This window comes from Poecilia reticulata, chromosome 17 (genome assembly GCF_904066995.2).
Source record: "Poecilia reticulata chromosome 17, P_reticulata-male-v2, whole genome shotgun sequence".
Taxonomy (NCBI): Eukaryota; Metazoa; Chordata; class Actinopteri; order Cyprinodontiformes; family Poeciliidae; genus Poecilia; species Poecilia reticulata.
The window spans coordinates 18,946,160-18,964,209 of record NC_088846.1 but is presented as its reverse complement, the minus strand read 5'-3'; the positions used below and the strand labels follow the sequence as shown (position 1 = coordinate 18,964,209).

General features: G+C 36.4%; 1 protein-coding gene across 2 annotated transcripts in view; it reads left to right on the top strand.

Annotated features, from left to right (window-relative positions):
- pth1r (parathyroid hormone 1 receptor) overlaps window positions 1-18,050 on the top strand; it is a 57,438-nt gene that overhangs the window by 20,478 nt on the left and 18,910 nt on the right. The window contains exon 2 of one of the 2 annotated variants that reach the window (XM_081598287.1): window positions 10,505-10,607. In XM_081598287.1, coding sequence (XP_081454413.1) covers window positions 10,505-10,607 — 103 coding nt within the window. The remainder of the gene's footprint in view (window positions 1-10,504; window positions 10,608-18,050) is intronic. The other variant, XM_081598288.1, reaches the window with a different exon arrangement.

The window sequence follows — 18,050 nt, the reverse complement described above, 5'->3', positions numbered from 1 at the left end:
TGTGGTTTTCATGTATCTATTCTGATCAGTTATATACTCATGTTGTGATATATTAACATCCTTCTTTGACTGTGCCTCAGTCCATCTTCTCTGTTATGGTTAACATCTACTTTGTATTTGTTTTGCTTGCCTCCTGCCTGTTCTTGGATCCTATATCGTCTAGTAAATCCTTAGGTAGATCGTTCTTTAAAGATTGAAATATTGCCATTAAATGCTGATCCATAACTGATCCAGTTATGATTCAGTTATAAATCCATAGCTGATGTTCATATAGTAATATATATATAGTAATATATATATATATATATATATATATATATTTATCCTGGTCAGCTTTAACTGCAGTTTTTTAGCACTGGAATAATATTGCAAACAAAAAAAGTAAAAGAAAAGTATAAAACCAAGCAATTTGTTAAACTCCTTAACTGGTGTCCTCATGGACACATTGACTTAAAGGTCAGCATTTTGATGGTGACAGTTAAGGAGTTGATTTAAAAAAAATAACTGAACTGAAACTCAAAACAATAAAGCATAATGGGCACAACTGCCATCCACACATTAACCTTTAAACAAATCCACAGCTTTCTTTAACTCCATCCATCCATCCATTTTCTTTACACCCTTGTCCTTCAGTGGGGTCATGAGGGTTGCTGGTGCCTATCTCCAGCTAACATTCCGGGCAAGAGGTGGGGTCACCCTGGTCGCCAGTCTGTCACAGGGCAACACAGAGACACACAGGACAAACAACCATGCACACACACACTCACACTCACACAATTTAGACAGACCAATTAACCTAACAGTCATGTTTTTGGACTGTGGGATGAAACTGGAGTACCAGGAGAAAACCCACGCATGCACAGGGAGAACATGCAAACTCCATTCAGAAAGACCGGGGCTGGGAATCGAACCCAGAACCTTCTTGCTGCAAGGCAACAGCTCTACCAACTGCGCCACTGTGCTGCCCTTTCTTTAACTCATTATGGTAAATTATTTTACAAACACTATTCAAGCAAAACAGTGCTACATATGGCTTTACAAATTCTTAGTTGTCCAGTTCTATTATCCTTTCTGTGTAGCACTAGTTGGTGTCTGAAGCTCAGTGGAGGACCTTAGTACCCTCTTGATCTTCTCAGTATGCTTACCATCTTAAGTGTCAATTATTAATCTTCCCTGTCTTGGTTTAGAAAACTTTTTCATCACAGTCTACTTGTTCATAACATTACCTGTCACTAGGACACTGGAGTCCTCATGGACCCATTGACATACATGTATGGGTTTTAAGGGTGACAGTTAAGGGGTTAACTAAATTTGTCATGAGGACACTGAAATGTCTTTTCTCACAAGCGCTATAGTCAAGGTGACCATCTGTACAACACTGAGCTTCAGCATGCAAAACAGAGGGGTGCAGTATTATCAACGAGTAAGAAACACCTTGAATAATTATGTGGTGCCTAATTAGTCTAGAATGGAGTTGCTTTATTTAGTAGGCAGTCACAATCAGGGGGTGTTGTAGAAAGAGTGTCCTTGTCCTAGTTTTAACAGACTGCGGGAGACTTGATTCCTTTGCCTCACAGAGGAGAAATTGTTGATTGGAGTGGTGCCCTCTACATGTTTCACCTTTTAATGTTTAAACGTTTTCATCGCTGATTGCAATGCTGAGCTCAACTCTCATCATTTACAGCTGATGGTGCAATAGTTGAGTTTTATCACTTCCTGAAAGAGTTCCTCTAACTTTGTTGCTATGGCATCAAATTACATTTGGTAAAACACTTTGTTTTAGTTTCTCTCAGTCAGTTACACTTTGTCACATTAGGGTTAATTAACACAGTGTACACACAATGCAGTACAAGGGCTGAATCGGCCGAAAGATTTGTATGCAGAATGGACTCGATATCGGTTCGCATTCAATTGTCATCAGTACCTCTTCTTTTTTTTCATGTCAAAATAAAATATGACGCTGAGATAGTCTATGCGGGGAAGGAGTTGCTTTGCTGACTGTGTGTCAGGATTGTAAATCACATGGCTTTGCCTTTACAAGAGCTTAATAAAAATGTTCAGTGACGGTAGGGAGTTGATAAAAGTGAACGTAAAAACAGCAGACAGCTCACCACAAAGTTCACCTTCATCAAAACAGTTTATATTTTATGTAATGGATCAAACAAAAAAAAAAAAGAAAAGAAATAATGAAAAATTATATGTGGTTTGCATGTGTTTACTGAAATAAATCTCAAAAGCATGGCATGCATTTCACCTTTTCTGAGCCAACACTTTGTAGATCCATTCACAGATATTCCAGCTGCCCTAATGTTCAGGATATATTCTGCCAGTTTTGCAAATCTAAAGTGAATTTTTTGTCCATTCGTCTTTGGAAAATAATTCAAACTATGGCAGATTAGATGGAAAACATCTGTCAAGAGAAATATTTCTCGTCTTATTACAGATTATGTATTGGATTTTTGCGTGAACTTTGAATGGGACATTTTAACAAATGAATATGTTTTGCATTACCATGGTCCTCTTGTTCTCCTTTCCTGGCAGTTTAGTTGGGCAGTCCTGTTTTGTTTGGCAGACAATTTCAGGGCAACATGTAATTGCAAACATGGCAATATTTATTGCAGTTAATCCTAAATTTTGTTATTCTGTTGTTTCTTTTGCCTTGTCATATTTTTCCCACCAATCTTGTTGAAGATTGGCATTTTGACCAATACAAAATAGACATCAAGTCAGTGAAAGTCTATTAATTATGCAAAGAATGTTATTGACATAAGTAATTTACCTGCAAGGCACTCAAGGCACCACAGGCACTTAGTAGTATTTGGTAATATCTTACACCATACTACTACTTTTCAATTCTGAGATTGTATTACAAAATTTATATTACAGCAACGATTGTGATTTAACATGCAGTCCAGCTCTGGTTGGAACTTGTGCCATATTTTTTTTATTTTTGAATTAGGAAAGAGATTGAAAGATGTTGAAAGGTTAGGGATTCTCAGAACTAATTGGATGTTTAAAATTTGGCAATACTGTTTTATGAGCTATTGTTTTCTCCACAGCTTTACCTCTGACCAGCATGTTGTGTTCCTTGGTCTTTATGGTGTTGTTTGTTCACTAATTTTCTCTATCAAATCTTTGAAACCTTCACTGAATAACTGTTTATACTGAGAATAAATTGCAAACGGATGGAATCTATTTACTAATTAGGTGAATTCTGAAGGCGGCTGGTGGTGGTGACTTTATTTACAGTATCAGAGTAATAGAGGACTAAACACTAATGCATGCCACATTTTTCTGGTATTTATTTGTTAAAAAATTTAAAAACATGTATCCTTTCAACTAAAATGTAAAGTTCAAGTTAAAGACATTGAAGTTTTTGGTTGTGATGTGATAAAATGTGAAAATATTCATGGGGTGTGAATACTTCTGCAAGGCACTGTATTTCACATAAGCACTGGCATTTATTGAAACTCATGGTCCTAACATTAGAACCACCTAACCCCTAACTACTATCCGTATTTTTAGTTGGCTTGGTATGGTCGTTAATATATATATTTTTTAAATGTCCAAAGCATCTGAATGTTACATAACATGTTGTAGTTTTAAGCTTTTGATGAAAATTGAAATGTTGCATTTGATCTGCTGCACAGGAGCGACAGCCCTTACTTGCTTACATAATGCAACAATTATCCTCTTATAATTTTAGGGAACGGTGCAGTCAAAGCTACGTGCTTTGTCTGTTTAAACACACACACTCACACACGCACACTAATGCACACATCCTTGTACTTCTATACAAACTGAGGACCTTGTATTGACTTCCATTCATTTTAGCAACTGTATTTATGCCTAACCCAAGCATTTTTCCCAACCCTAATCATTACTAGTCTATTCCTAATCCTAACCAAAACTTAATTCACACCATACCCTTAACTGATAGAGCACAGTAGAAGTGCAAAGAAAAAGAGAGAAAAAAAAGAAAGAAGTGAGGATTGGGGAAACGTCATTTACTTTCCACATATGACCTCCCTTTGTTGGTAAATATTGTGAAAGTGGACCTCTATAAGTCGCATATACAAGTACACGCAAACACATGCACCCACACACACTCACACAATGTTTCCATCTGGGACAAAAGTGCTGTTCTTTAGGCTTACGACCAAAGCAGGGTATAATTAGGAGCTAAATGCTGCTTCAAGTCTGAATGTGGTTTGGAGGCATTTCCAAAGGACAACCAGTCTTGTGGTTTGTGGTTTTTATCATCAAATGTAAATTGCACAGTTGAAGAGGAGTGGCACTGACTCATAGAGTTTAGAATATCCAGGGACCTCATCCGCTAAAACATTCATGTGGTACAATATGTCAGAAGTAACATATTCATGTTTTTTCCAGATAGTGGGACAGACGGGTAAAAAGTAGTTTCAGCACAGTTGTAATTTACTAGTCCCAACAATTTTCTGAAGAAAAAATAAAACGTAGTTCTAGGTGGAAAGTCCAATACCCCTTGGGACAGGATTTTGAATGCATGCCAACAACAAGGAAGTGAATGTTAGCCTATGGTGTAAAGAATGGCAGATGACCAAAACAAGTACATAAAACAAACATTCAGCTGTATTTGCATAAAAGAAGCTCTTCATGGCAACCAGAGTAAATATTATTAGAGCATTATTTATCATCCATGTGATGAGGTGTGATCTGGAAAATAAAGTTTCAACCTTATAGCTAAGTTTTCCGTAATAACTTATTCCCACTGAACAATCAGTGAACAGAGAGGTTTCTTATTCTAGGACTTTTTTGAAATATAGACGTTAATATGAGCTGTGTTTCTAGTCACACCGTTGTGATCTAAGAGTTTACGCTTTCAGAACAAGAAAACAATAAAGTACAGCAATGTGTGTGTTCATTCATTGTGTCTTAATAATCATTACCTACAAGACAATTCATGAATTGCTTGATCACAGAGTGAAGTTTGTCTTGAAATGGAAACCAGTCATTAGAAATCCACTGCAATATTCCCCTAGTAAACACAGCCATTCAGAAAAAAAAGAAAAAAGAAAAGCCTTAACTTTTACATTTTGAAACCAAGTTATTACTTTAGAATTACTGATTCCTTAGGGTGCCTTCACCAACCCTGAGCCATATTGCAATTGCTCCCTCTGGGTCAGAGTGGGGTCTCAAGTAGAGGAGTTCAAATATATCAATTACTTGTTCATAAGTAGTGATAGGATAGCATACTAGATGGATAGACATCCTTGCCTCTAGTGAACTCTGCTCTGATCTCCTTAGTAAAGAAAGATCAGTCTGTTTACTGGCCACTGGGATTAGCTAGAAAGAACAGAAAATGTCAGAGGCGAGATTGTTGTCTATGTTTATGCTTAATCCTATGTTGAATAAATGGATAGATGGACGGACGGACGGATGCCTTCACATTGGAGGAAATCCTTGCTACAGAATGTAGTTGCTCTTTGCAGCTTTGTAACCTTTTTGTCACTATTGATTGAGCGTTTAGAAAACTTTGTGCATGGACAAAACCTCCAATATGCACATAACAAAAAATGTGTCCCAAATGTGTTCAAACACAGCCATATTCTGACAGCTACTGCAAGTCATTTAATAGTGGGGTCGTCATGCTGTATAAAAACCTCCTTAAATAGGATTTAGAAAGACTGACCTACATCAAAGTCTTGTTTTCAGTCAGAAAGGGTAATGATGTGTTCCTCCAGACTGCTGTGCCTTTTGTTCCACATTAAGAGGAACCAAGAGTTGACTGTTGACTGTAGGTAATTATTTCAGAACTGTGTGGTTTTTGTGGTCTGTTTTAACTTCCTGCCTTATCTAGATTTTGTTTTGTGCTCTCTACAAATAATCTACCTCACAAAGCATTTAACTCTCTGATTCACTGCTCAGCATTTCAGGAAATGACTCTGGTTAACCAGGACTTTTTATTAAAAAAAAAAGAAAAGAAGAAGAAAAGAAAAGAAAAGCAAAAGTCAATCCACAATGAGGGTTTTCTAGCAATGTAGCAGAAACCCAACGTCTGCTCTGCGTTTGAATGGCGCCTATCCATATGACTTCATTTTTGGTGTTCAACAAGTTAAAAGAAAATCTTCTTTCATCCTTTTTTTTCCCCAACTTCTTTTGAAATTAACACACGCAGATTGAAGCTGTTCACTTTACATTCACTCTACAAACCACCCGAAGTGATCAAATGCCCAAGCAAACTGAAATCCAAATGTAGCTTCATTTATTTTTTAAATTAGTTATTAAACTTAAGGGGCACGACACTGACAGAGCAGCCTGAACACATTTCTGCCTTCTGCCTCATATTCTTGCAGAGCATTGCAGCTGCAGTCGTCATGCTGCAGTTTGCATAGAGAAATAAACTTGTGGTTTATATTCGAGACTGGTGATGGAAAACACACAGATATATGATGTATATTTTTTCAGTTTTTTATACTGGCACAGACCCAAAAGTGGTCAACAAAAAGAGACTGTGTTTTGAATCAAATACAGTAAATAAGAATGTTCATGTTTCTCCCAGTGAAAGTTGTGTTTGCCTTGGAGGTTTGGACTCTGGCCAGCGCAGGAGGAATAGTTTTCAGAAATAATCTGAGGGCATACTTATTACCCGGGATTCTCCTCCTGAATTTGCAAATGATACTCTTCTTCCTCATGGTTGAGGGTAAATTAGAAAAACATATCTATTTTTGTTGTTTTTACAAAAAAAAAGATAATGTAAATGTTTTCACAGTTTCTGATTGGACGTTCAGCTTTATTCCCAACAAGCGTTCCATCTGATAGTTGTAAAATATTTATTACAATCATTCTTGCTGTTTGAATCATTTCACTATCCGTTGCTGGTCATTAATTGACTGAACTTTGACCTAAAGCACCATTGGGAAGTTACTGAGGTGAAAATTGAGGTAATGTCTCAGGAGCTGTCAGTGGAATATTCTATATTGGCATAGTTATTCCAGTAAACAGGTTGTATCTATCCTTATTCGCCTGTGGTCAGATGTTGTTCCATCTGTGGTTGTTTACCATGCAAAGCCATAAACGTCTTCATTCTGTAGCCTTATTCAGTTCCCAGACTGGATATCCTTATTTCTGCACAGAAAGCAAATGAAAATATTGATGGATTGAGGTATTGTGGGTTTGTATGGAGAAAACCCACAAGAGCTTGGTATTTTTGCAGTTTATGTAAAGATTGCAGAAATCAGAGACTTGCTTTAAAAGCAATTCATGCCAGTCCTTGTTCCCAAATTGTCAAAGATTTAATTTTTGCAGAATATAGATAGATATTCCAGAGTTCTTGCATTTTACATCCAAATCAGGATATTTGGATATGAAGGGTGAGAGTGATGTTCAATTTATGTACTTAGGATTCCACCGCATTTAATGTATTTATTTTGGCAATCTGAAGGACAGAATACAAACAGAAATTTACCAATGCCAACTTTTTTTTATATCTTCTACACATACAGTGTCTTCTAATTCTACCGCTTCAACTTCTCCACCTTTTATTCTGTTGCCCAGAACTTTCTGTGTATTTTATTTGTAATGCGTGTTCAGGAGTAAGAAAAAGCAGCACATAATGTTGTTTTTGGTGGAATCAAAATGATAGTTGCAGGTGTCAAGGAACACCAAGGCTTTAAAGCTTTCTAGTTTCAAAAACCAATACAATTTTCAATCATTCTTTTCTTGGCTTATGGTTTAAAAACCTCTTTGTGAATTTCCTGAGAAAATGCTGGAACGACTGGAGGATTTTCTGTTTTATTCTGTTGATGCAAACAATCACATTGGTGTAAAGCTATATTTCTATCATAAAATAGAAGCAATTTATTGTGTTTTTAGTGAAATGTTATCGGCATTCTGGCCTCGACCTAATAAAGACAAAACAAAACCACACTAGTTAGGAAAATTGCAAAGTAAAAAGCTTACTTAGGTTACAAAACAATCACATAGTGCATGGAGCACCATTCAATTAACCAGCCAAAAACTGAAAGTCTTGGCCAAACTGAAAACCTCCCAATACATGGCTATCAGTGTAAATTGATAAACTGGCCAAGGAGATCAGTTATGTAAGGAGTAGCCTAGAGGTCTACGGCAACTCTGGAGGAGCTGTGTAGCTCCATAACTGGGTTGGGAGAGAATCAATTCACACGGCAGCTATTAGTAAATGCACTTCAAATCTGTCCTCAGTAGCAAAAAGAAAGACATCCTTGAAAGAAAGCCATAAGCCATATTTCTATAACCCATGTGAGAAACTCTGCAAACATGTAGAAGATGAAAACCAGAAACTTGTATTAGAGACAATTACGTAAGCATTTGTTTCCAGTAGCTTTGGTCAAATACTAAAAGACTAAAAGTTTACATTTTGGTCCACATGCAAATCTCTATGTAGTGGAAAACTAGTACTGCCAATTACCTGGACACACAATTCTCACTCCAGAACGGGTTGGTGGGAGCATCGTGCTGTGGGGAGGTTTTGTTCGGAAATTGGTCAGAGTTGATGGTGAAATACCTGAAGCTTATTCCTGGTTAATGTTTACAGCTGCCCACCATCCTGTACGGGTTTGACCTATTATGCAGAAAAGAAAGGACAAAAAGTTCAGTCTCAGTCTCTAGATCATCAACGCTGGTAAAGGTTGTCAAGGTAGACCCCTAAAGACTTCCAGGTCTAATTCAAAGAAGAGATGGTTTTAGAATGTGTTGGTACAGGAGTGATGAGTGTTAATGTATGCTCACCATATTTTATTTTTATTTGTAAAACATTTTGAAAGCTAAGAATAATTTTCCTTCCACTTACTTAAGCTATATTACTTTGTGTTGCTCTATCAGTTTAACTGGTAATCATGCTTTTGAATGACACTATGGCTTCAGTGTATTTAGTTTAACCTACACAATTTTAAACTAATTTGACTTTAATGCATCTGGAATATACATTTTATCCCTCTTCATTTTTCTAAATAAATACTTTTCCTATTCTTATTTTAGCTATGTCTTAAATATAAATTCTCTTTATCTTTTTAAGGACGAATTTTCTCTAAACTATTTTAAACAATTTCCCCAGAGTTTGGATGCAACACAGAGGTTCTTATTTCCATTGCTCTGTGTGGAAACGTTACTTTAGCCCTCCAAACAAAATGAAAAATGTCTCGAAACAGCAATATTAAAAAGTATACTCATTTGTCCTTTTCTGTCCTTTAATCTTCAGCACCCGGTGAGCATATTTATGTTTTTATTTCAACCTTTCTTGTCACGCTCTGTTGGAAATGAATGTTGCTGACTACAAAGCAGTCACATTTGTCACTGCCTACAAGTGATCCGCGAGCAAACAGCAAGTCAGTCAGTGTAACCCATTAGAATGAAAAATGTTTCCTTGACTGGAAAACCGCACCTGAGGCTCCACGTCAATCGTCATTACATAGCTCAAAAGCTCAAAATGCATAACTGTGAAAAAGCTTTTAGGAATACATGTTGTCAGTTTTGACTTTCATCATGCACACACAGAAACAGTGGACACAGCAACCACAACACAAACTGCAGCTATAAACGGCATGTGGACACTGTTTATCCAAGAGGAAGAGTCTGTCTGATAGGACATTTTCATATTTATTCTACATGGCATCAAAGACAGAGATAAATACAGCACTGGACTCCCAGATGCTTTCACATGACCTCCTATGTGGTCACTGTAATCTGGCCTTCAGGAGACGGAGGAGGCTGTCAAACATCTGGTCACCACGTGTTAATATAAAGTATATTGACATTTAATTTGTCCCCTTATGGACCAAATTGTAGGGAAACAACTGTAAAAAAACACTTCCAACAATCGCAATCTTACTTTTTTTGGGTTAGTAAATATTATCAGTCAGTTTACTGTTAGAAAGGCAACTCATAATTCTTATTCCAATGGCATGTTTTCTGATCAATGATAAACTATATTGCCCATCCCTACTATAGATCCTTTCTTAGCAGGACAAACTGTCAGCCTAACTCTCCAGCAGCGATTCGTTCTTCCTGTTTTGGTCACTTAAATTCAAAGGTTCTTGGTTCTGATTTGGTTTGTAGCAAGGGTGGTTGTGATTTGGACTGACTTGCTGCAGAGCCAAGAAAGAGAATATGAAAGAAATGCATAAATAACTGACTGTAGTTAAAAATTTGCACCTGCTCCCATTCAAGGTTTCTTGCAATTATCAGATTAATAAAATGCCTCACTCACTTTAATATTAGTTGGTGTTTTAAGGTAATTCAACATGGATTATTTAGAAACATTTGGTGAATTTGTAAAATATAAACATCACTAGTTTAAATGTACAGATTTTTGGTCTCCTGTTATCTTTGTGTGTTTTTTTTATATTTCAAAATAATCTTTGTTTCTTGTAGAAGCTATTTTCCACAAGATTTTGCACCTGATTGACACTCTGTCTTTTATACACCAATAGTACTTAGTGTTAGAGTTCTTCCTTTTCTAAGTCCTCTTCATTGCTCTCTTTTGCAGGTTTATGCAGATGATGTGCTGACAAGAGAGGAGCAGATTGGCCTGTTGGTCGAAGCTAAGAAAAAATGTGAAGATAACATCAAGTCAAGGGGTAAGATACCCGGTGAGTAGAGTCCTGCTCTTTGCTCTTGGGTTTCTGTTCCTTCAGTTAGTATCTTCATTTTGTCAAACCTCAATATGCTTTTGGGTTCAGATGCATTTTTCTATATTTAAATATCTCCTGATGCTATTTTTTTTTCTTATCCAAAAATGAAATACAAAGCATTGCTCTTTTCTTATGTTGTTGTTCAATCTATTTTGAATACGCTATGTAGCCACTGTTAGCTGTGCTGTTGCACTTTATGACAATACGTTCATCTGTATGTATAGTTACATACAGATGAACGTATTGTTCATCTGTATGAACAATACGTGCAATTACTAAGAATGATAATTTCATGTAATTTATCTCCATGCCAACTCCAGACCAGGAAAAATCTCCTGTAATGTTCCGTATTACAACAAATTTGAAGAAGCTTCCAGCAGAATAAACTCTATCATGAAGAGGACGCTCAGGATTGTTCATCATTTTCTTGATTTATGTAAAATCCTTTGTTGCCCCTGCATCTGAAGAGGTTCAACAATAGTCCCCAGAACCAGCAGCCTTCTTTAATTCAGCTAAAATTCAATTCAATTCAAAAATTCATCATTGATCTGGATAGAGCACTGACTCTCTTTCTGGGAGAAGTGAAACAAGTGACCAATATCCAAATCCAAAAGTCATCTTAGAATTTGCCCAGCAGTTATATGGTTTATAAATGATATCCCCTTGTTTGCATTTCTCCCCTCTGCCTTTCCTGAAACTGAAATTGAAGTCGACCCTCTAGTGTATTTGTGTTTATGGCCATCCAGAGAAGAACATTTTCCACCAGACCCCATCTTCTGCTGCATCGGTGGTTGCTGTATTATTATCATCTGATTGTTCAGCAAAGACTAAGGGTTTTACAACCAACTCATTTGTAATACTATATTTGAAACCTCAGAATAATGAGGTCGGCATTAAATTCTTTGACCCTCAAAACGATACTCTTTGTAAATGAAACATATAATTAAAAACATACCATTCTCAAAAAAAAAAGCTATTGTTGACTCTCTCCAGTGGTCACATTCCTTTCGGGTTATTACCCAACATTTCATGGTTTTCATAAAAGCCCATGAATCTTATATTAGATTTAAAACGTCATGCTAACACTGAGAACTTTAGCAACTGAACAGCATCTTTTGTTTAGTCAAGAATCCTCCACACTTTTTGAGCTGATGTGTATATATAGTCTTAAAACCAATAAATCTTGCATTAGTTACATAAACTTAAAAACATAAAATAAAAAAGTTAACCTCAAATCCATTTCTAACCTATAGAATAAAGTGTATATATTGGTAGTCTTATGTGTTTTAATAGGCATTTTATTATTTATTATTTTATCATCTGTTGGTTTTGAAGTTGTTTTTTCTTTTAGAAAAAAATGACATAATTTCTTTCTAAAAATAATGTAGGGATGTAATGAAATTGATGTAAAATGTTCATTAATTTTGAACATTACTTTCAAAATTGATGAAAGTAATGTTTACTCTTAATTATTATGAGATTTTACCCTCTTCTGATCCCAGTGGAGCCAGTAGACATATAAAATTCAACATTATAATAACCAATATTTTAGACAAAGTTGGAGGATGTCATAAAAAAAAGAAATATGTGACAATGCATCAATTTTAAAAATTGTCAAGAAAAAAAAATAGAAAGAAAAAAACTCTTACTGGCTTCACATTGGTTGCTTAACTGCAGTCAACTATCTATATTTTTTGTAGTAGACTATGACTAGTGTATAAAAGTTAACTTAAGTTATTTGACGTGAAATGTGTATATGTATGTTGAATGTTTAAATATCATATTCATCAAAGGAGCACAATCCTTTGATGAACTGTTTTGCACTGACCTTTATTAGTAATGCTGAAAGTTGTGGAGAGCTTTTTCCAAGTATTCAAAGATGCACACGTAGTCTGTCAAATGTAAACATCCTTTGATCAATGTGTTTATCATATGAATGCCAATGTTCTTAATCTATTTTGGCATTTCAAGTGATGTTTGTCTGTTACCAGCCTCCAGCATATACCATTTTAAAAACAAGCTTCCAGGTAGCATTACATTTTGTTCAATCTTGACAAAGATTGCATATGTCAGTTTATTTAACCAGTCAAGTACAGATAAACTTTTAGTTTTCTTCCAAAGAATATGCAAGAGAATACCTGTGTGCTAAACAGAGACCTGAATTAATAAATGCAAAAAACCAAAAGGGTAAAGATGTTTTAAATCTCTGTCTGGTGTCTTTCTGCAAGAAGTTTGCATATGTGGCGTCTCTGGGTATTTATGGCCTGGATCACAAGGCTAAATTTTTAAATTGTCTGCAAATGACTGATTGCAGGAGCAACACATTCCACTTAAACCAATTTCACTCACCAACATTCAGACAAAACCTCTTGAGGTCAAACATAAATTCAGAGTTAACAAACATGACTGACAGGAAATAAGTAATGGTGATAGTCTGTGACCTATATTTAAAAGAGAAAAAAATAGAAAGACTATACCGTCTGTTGTGCGATGGTGATTACTTATTTTCTGTGTGTTTCTGTCACCTCGCTTTCTCATTGGTTACACATCAAGTTCAACAGGCTGCATTCTTGTTTATCGACAGGGGAACACTCCGACACTCTGCAATATTGGGCCAAGACAATCAAACATGTCGAATTTCCCCAATTTTAGATCAGAGCCGTCCCAATGTCCCTCAGAGTGGATCAGATCACTCTTAGCACACAGCAGAAATATGTTGAGATATTCCAACAGATAATTGCCTAAGATTATTTGAAGAGCTATTCTGACAATTAAGGCATTTTTAAGATTGTTGGGAATCTTGCTGTGTGAGCCAGGCATAAGCTTGTTCCCAGTCCAAGGATCTGCATGTTATTAGTTCAATTTATCTCTCAAAATGTCCCTTTGGAGTTAGTGTGTGTGAATGGTTGTTCGACTTGTGTTCTTTGAAGGACTAGTGATCTGTCCAGGATGTACCCTCCTCTTACCCTCTGACTGAGGGACATAGGCTCCAGCTCCTCTGTAAACCTTCAAGCATAAGCTGGTAGACCATGGCTAGATGGATTATTTTTACATACCAGGCTTGGCTTACCATCGCTCTCTAAATAGATGTGGTTATTAGAGTACAAAAGACAATCTAGTTTAAAAGACATATAAGTGCAATCCATTATACTACTTAGTGTTGTAGGTGAAGCAGTTTACTGCACAGTAGTGACTCATGGCTGGTAGATTATATCAAAGCTTTAACCATATCCCCTTCGTCGGGAAAAAATAGTTCTGAATCTAACGACTTCAAATCTGACCATAGCACAAGAAAAATGCTTAAATGGTAAATGAACCAAATTTTAATCCATACTGATGTGACAGCATCACACAGCAGTTTCTGCAGATTTGTCGATTGCACATCAATGATGCAAATCTGCAAATCTTCTGTTCCATAAAGTCCTGGAAGTGCTTTATTGGATTGCGCTACGTGACATGATATCCTGCTGGAGGCAGACAATATAGGATGCGGACACTGTGGTCATAAAGAGAGGAACATGGTCAGCAGCAATACTCTGGCAGGCTGCAGCATTTGAACAATGCTCAATTTGTTCTAAGCAGCGAAAAGTGTTCAAAGTAAAAATTGCACCACATGCTATTAAACCGTTACTAACATTCTGAACCGAAGATACGAATAGTTTAATGAAGTTTACATCAAATTCTTGGTATCTGAAATGTAAAGCTAAAATTGAACAGAAATGTTTGTTGGACCTGCGTGAGCTGTGTACTCTTAGTTTCCTGCTCGTACCTGTATGAACTTTTGCTTCTGTAGCCCATTTGCTTTAGGTTTTGACATGTTGGGTTTTTATGTTGTGTCCCTCGGTTGTTATAACTGGTTATTTGAGCTGCAGTTTTGTTTCTATCATCTTTAACCTGCATGCTCATTCTCCTCTGACTTCTGACACCAACAAAGCATTTTTGCCCCCATTTTTTCCTTCTTGAACCATTTTCCATAAACCTGCGAGCTGCATGTGAAAATCCCTGATCAGCCCTCGGATGATGCCATTTGACAGGCATCTCGGTAACAGCCTTTGAGCACTAGTTTTCGACTTCTAATAACATGGCCTATTTTAAAGAAAATTGGAAATAATTGTTAGTGTCATGGGTTGTGGTGGAAGAAACAAAAGCAGGCAGGAGGAAGGTTCAGCACTCAATAAATGGACAGGGAACCTGTAGTGTCTCTGTTATAAATTAGAATATGTGTTCTGATTGGGCTTTTTTTTTGGTCATATTAAACATATATTTTAAAAATAACAACCTTTTAGAAACTATTAACATACATTATATTTAGCTGACACTGCTGTGTTATTAACAGTTTATTTAGTTGTCCGATATGATCTTCTAAACTTCTAGAAAATTAGATATCATGTTTTCATTAACTCTAAGCCTAAAAGCATAATTAATAGAAAGGAAGGTTTGAGTATGATTAATACACATAATGCATAAAACATAATACACTCCTTTCACATAGTGAAATAAGTAAACTTTGCAGTAATATCCTGACAGAAGCTTTGTTTAATGCTGGAGGCTCTGGTTTAAGGGTACATCAGAGCATCGGTATAAGACAGCTGACCCTGCATACCCAATGATTCTGTCCTACACTGTTTGTGATTCATCTGGCATGTATGTGTCTGCTTTCTGACCTCTTTTGGAAGGTTGAACATGTTGGTTTAAAAACAAAACAACAGAAGAAATTAGACTAAGCATGTTTCCTTAATGACCAGAAAAACATTTCTCTGACGAGCTTGTGGCATATGCCTGGATGAACACAAACTACATGCTTGCTTGATTGGATTTTTTATTTTTATTTTTTTGTTTTTCTCCCAAGATAATGGTTTATGAATTGCTCTGACTTAGCTTCATTTGATTTTAAAAGCAACATCTAGCATTTTCTAGTTATTTAAAGTGAAAAGCAGGAAAGAATTTCTGCTCTAATTTTATAGTACAAAGTTATGTAGACTTGTAAGATCTTCTGATAAATTCCTGTAAAAACATTGCTTTTTCTTTCTGATGTCCTGGCTAAGTGCTAGCACTCAACATTTGGAAATGATTCCCTCTCTTGAACCTCAGTGATCAAGTTTACCAGATCACTGGGAAACTTGAGGGCTATGCTCGTCATCCAAAGGTTTTTCCCTAGGAGCAGAGATCTCTAATAATGTTCTTGGGTTCTGCACATTTATGTACCAAGGTCATTGCCTCCATCGCGTCTATTAGTACAACTTTTTCCAATCCACTTTAAGGATTTCTTAATATCAGCCAGTTCATTAATCTGTTGGTGGTACATGAAGTGCAGAGGGTTATCTAGTTATGGTTCTTTGTGGCCCTTCTGCTCCCTGCGGCTTTCATATAGGATGCGTCTGTCTGAATTTTTCATCTTTAATCCCTGATAGAGACTATCGCTAGTTTCCGATATTTCAACTTATGTTTATTGCCTTGCAAAAGGGTTTTATACTGTTAGAATTTTTTCACATATGACCACAATCTTTAATGTATTTTATTGGCATTGTATAGAATAACAGACGTGAAATGAGACGGAAAGAAAACAGCACATGGCTTTTAAAATGTTCCCGCTATGAAAATCCAAAACCTGTGGCATACAGCTGTGGTCAAAATCTTTTGCATTCATACCTCTACATAAAATTAAGTACAACCAATTGCCTCCCAGTCTATCTAATTATTCCACTTGTGTAATCTGTTCTCTATGTAAATCCAGCTGTTTTATGAAGACCTGAAAGATTTGTTAGAGAATGTCTCACGCAAACTGGTTAAAGTGGTTCCACTTCCAATAGGACGACCTCAAACACACAACCTAAGCAACAGTGGATGAAAGGGTAGCCCTGTGGGTTTGATGGTAGTTGTTAAATTAGAATAAATGAATAAGTAAATATATATTGTTCAGTACCATATTTATTTTCATTTCTTATCACTGGTTTGTTTTAATTTTGTCATATGAAATTCCGGTTTGTGGATGCAATGTGAACATAACTGAGTAGGAGTGCTTTCACAAATCGCCGTATATTATATATACATTTGACCTTTTTCTTCGTTTTTTCTGCAATGTTTTGATGGTGTTTCATTTGATTTGGATTCTTTAAATAGACAAAAGTCATCATTACATTGCTGAGACAATGTTTTCCTTGAGGGGGAGCACTGAGGTTTGCCTGGAGAGGACAGTGGAGGGATGTGGGATCAAATCCCCAGACCTTGCCAGTGTGAAAATAGCTCAGCCCTGAAGCTTGTGGTTTTGGGTGTAGAACAACACCGGGGATCATTATAAAAGACCGTATGTATGAGGAGAAAATGCAAAATGTGTTTTGACATCTGCAGCTTGGAATCAAATGGGCGAGGGGGGGGGAAAGAAAACTTTCTAAAACCCCCAGTGACATCACTAATACCCAAACTCCTTCGTAGTCACGTTTATATTTAAATCGTGGTCAAGAAATTTACGGGAAATTGCACACTTGTGTGTGTGTGTGTTTTTTTGGTGTTTAATTTAAGCCTGTAAGTAGGTGGTCTTTATGGTAATAACATCTATGGCAAAAGGAAAGCAGCTTTTCTACTTTTACTTCCAGGATGTGTGGTCAGCGTGATTTTTGAAACTAAACTATGTTTTTCTCCCACCAAAGATCTACAGGAATCAGTCAGCTCCACCAAGTCTACCCTTTAATTTCATGCTCTCAGTGACAAACGAATAAAATGCAAGTCGCTGTAGCGTCACATGGTTCTTTGCAACTCACTCAAGGAATGAGAAAATAATGGATCTGCTGCAAAGACGGGATCATTTAAGTTTTATGTACAGCTACTTATTAGTGGTCAGAGTGGTCAGATGTTTTCAATAAGACAACATAAATGCCAAGCCTTGAGAGGGAATTTTGCCATGATTTTGTGGAGAAAAGAATGCTACTCCCACTATTACATCCTGGGATCAACAGGCTTTCTATTTATCAGACTATCTCTCAATAGTTGGATAAATGGATAGACCTAGAAGTAACCTATGTCACACAGTAATTTAATTTATCCATAATAGTCCACTTAGAGTGCTATTATGCAGCCAGTTTTGCAGAAAAAAGTTTATAAATGAGATCCATGCTGAAACCATTTATTTACAATAGAAAACTTGTATGATTCTCAAAACAATAAAGCACTCATGGAAACTTGGCGCAACTGATAAACCCTTAACAAACACACTCGACTCAATTGGCACCTTGTTGTCAACATACTGGGAACACGTTGATTATGTCGCAACAAATGGGAAGTAGTGTGAGAGTGTGTGTTTCATTGAATGACCCCTACTTTCCTTTGACTCGACAGAAAAAAAAAAAAAGGTCTTATTTACTGTCAGACTCACCGCAAATTACACGGTCGCTTCTAATTTACATA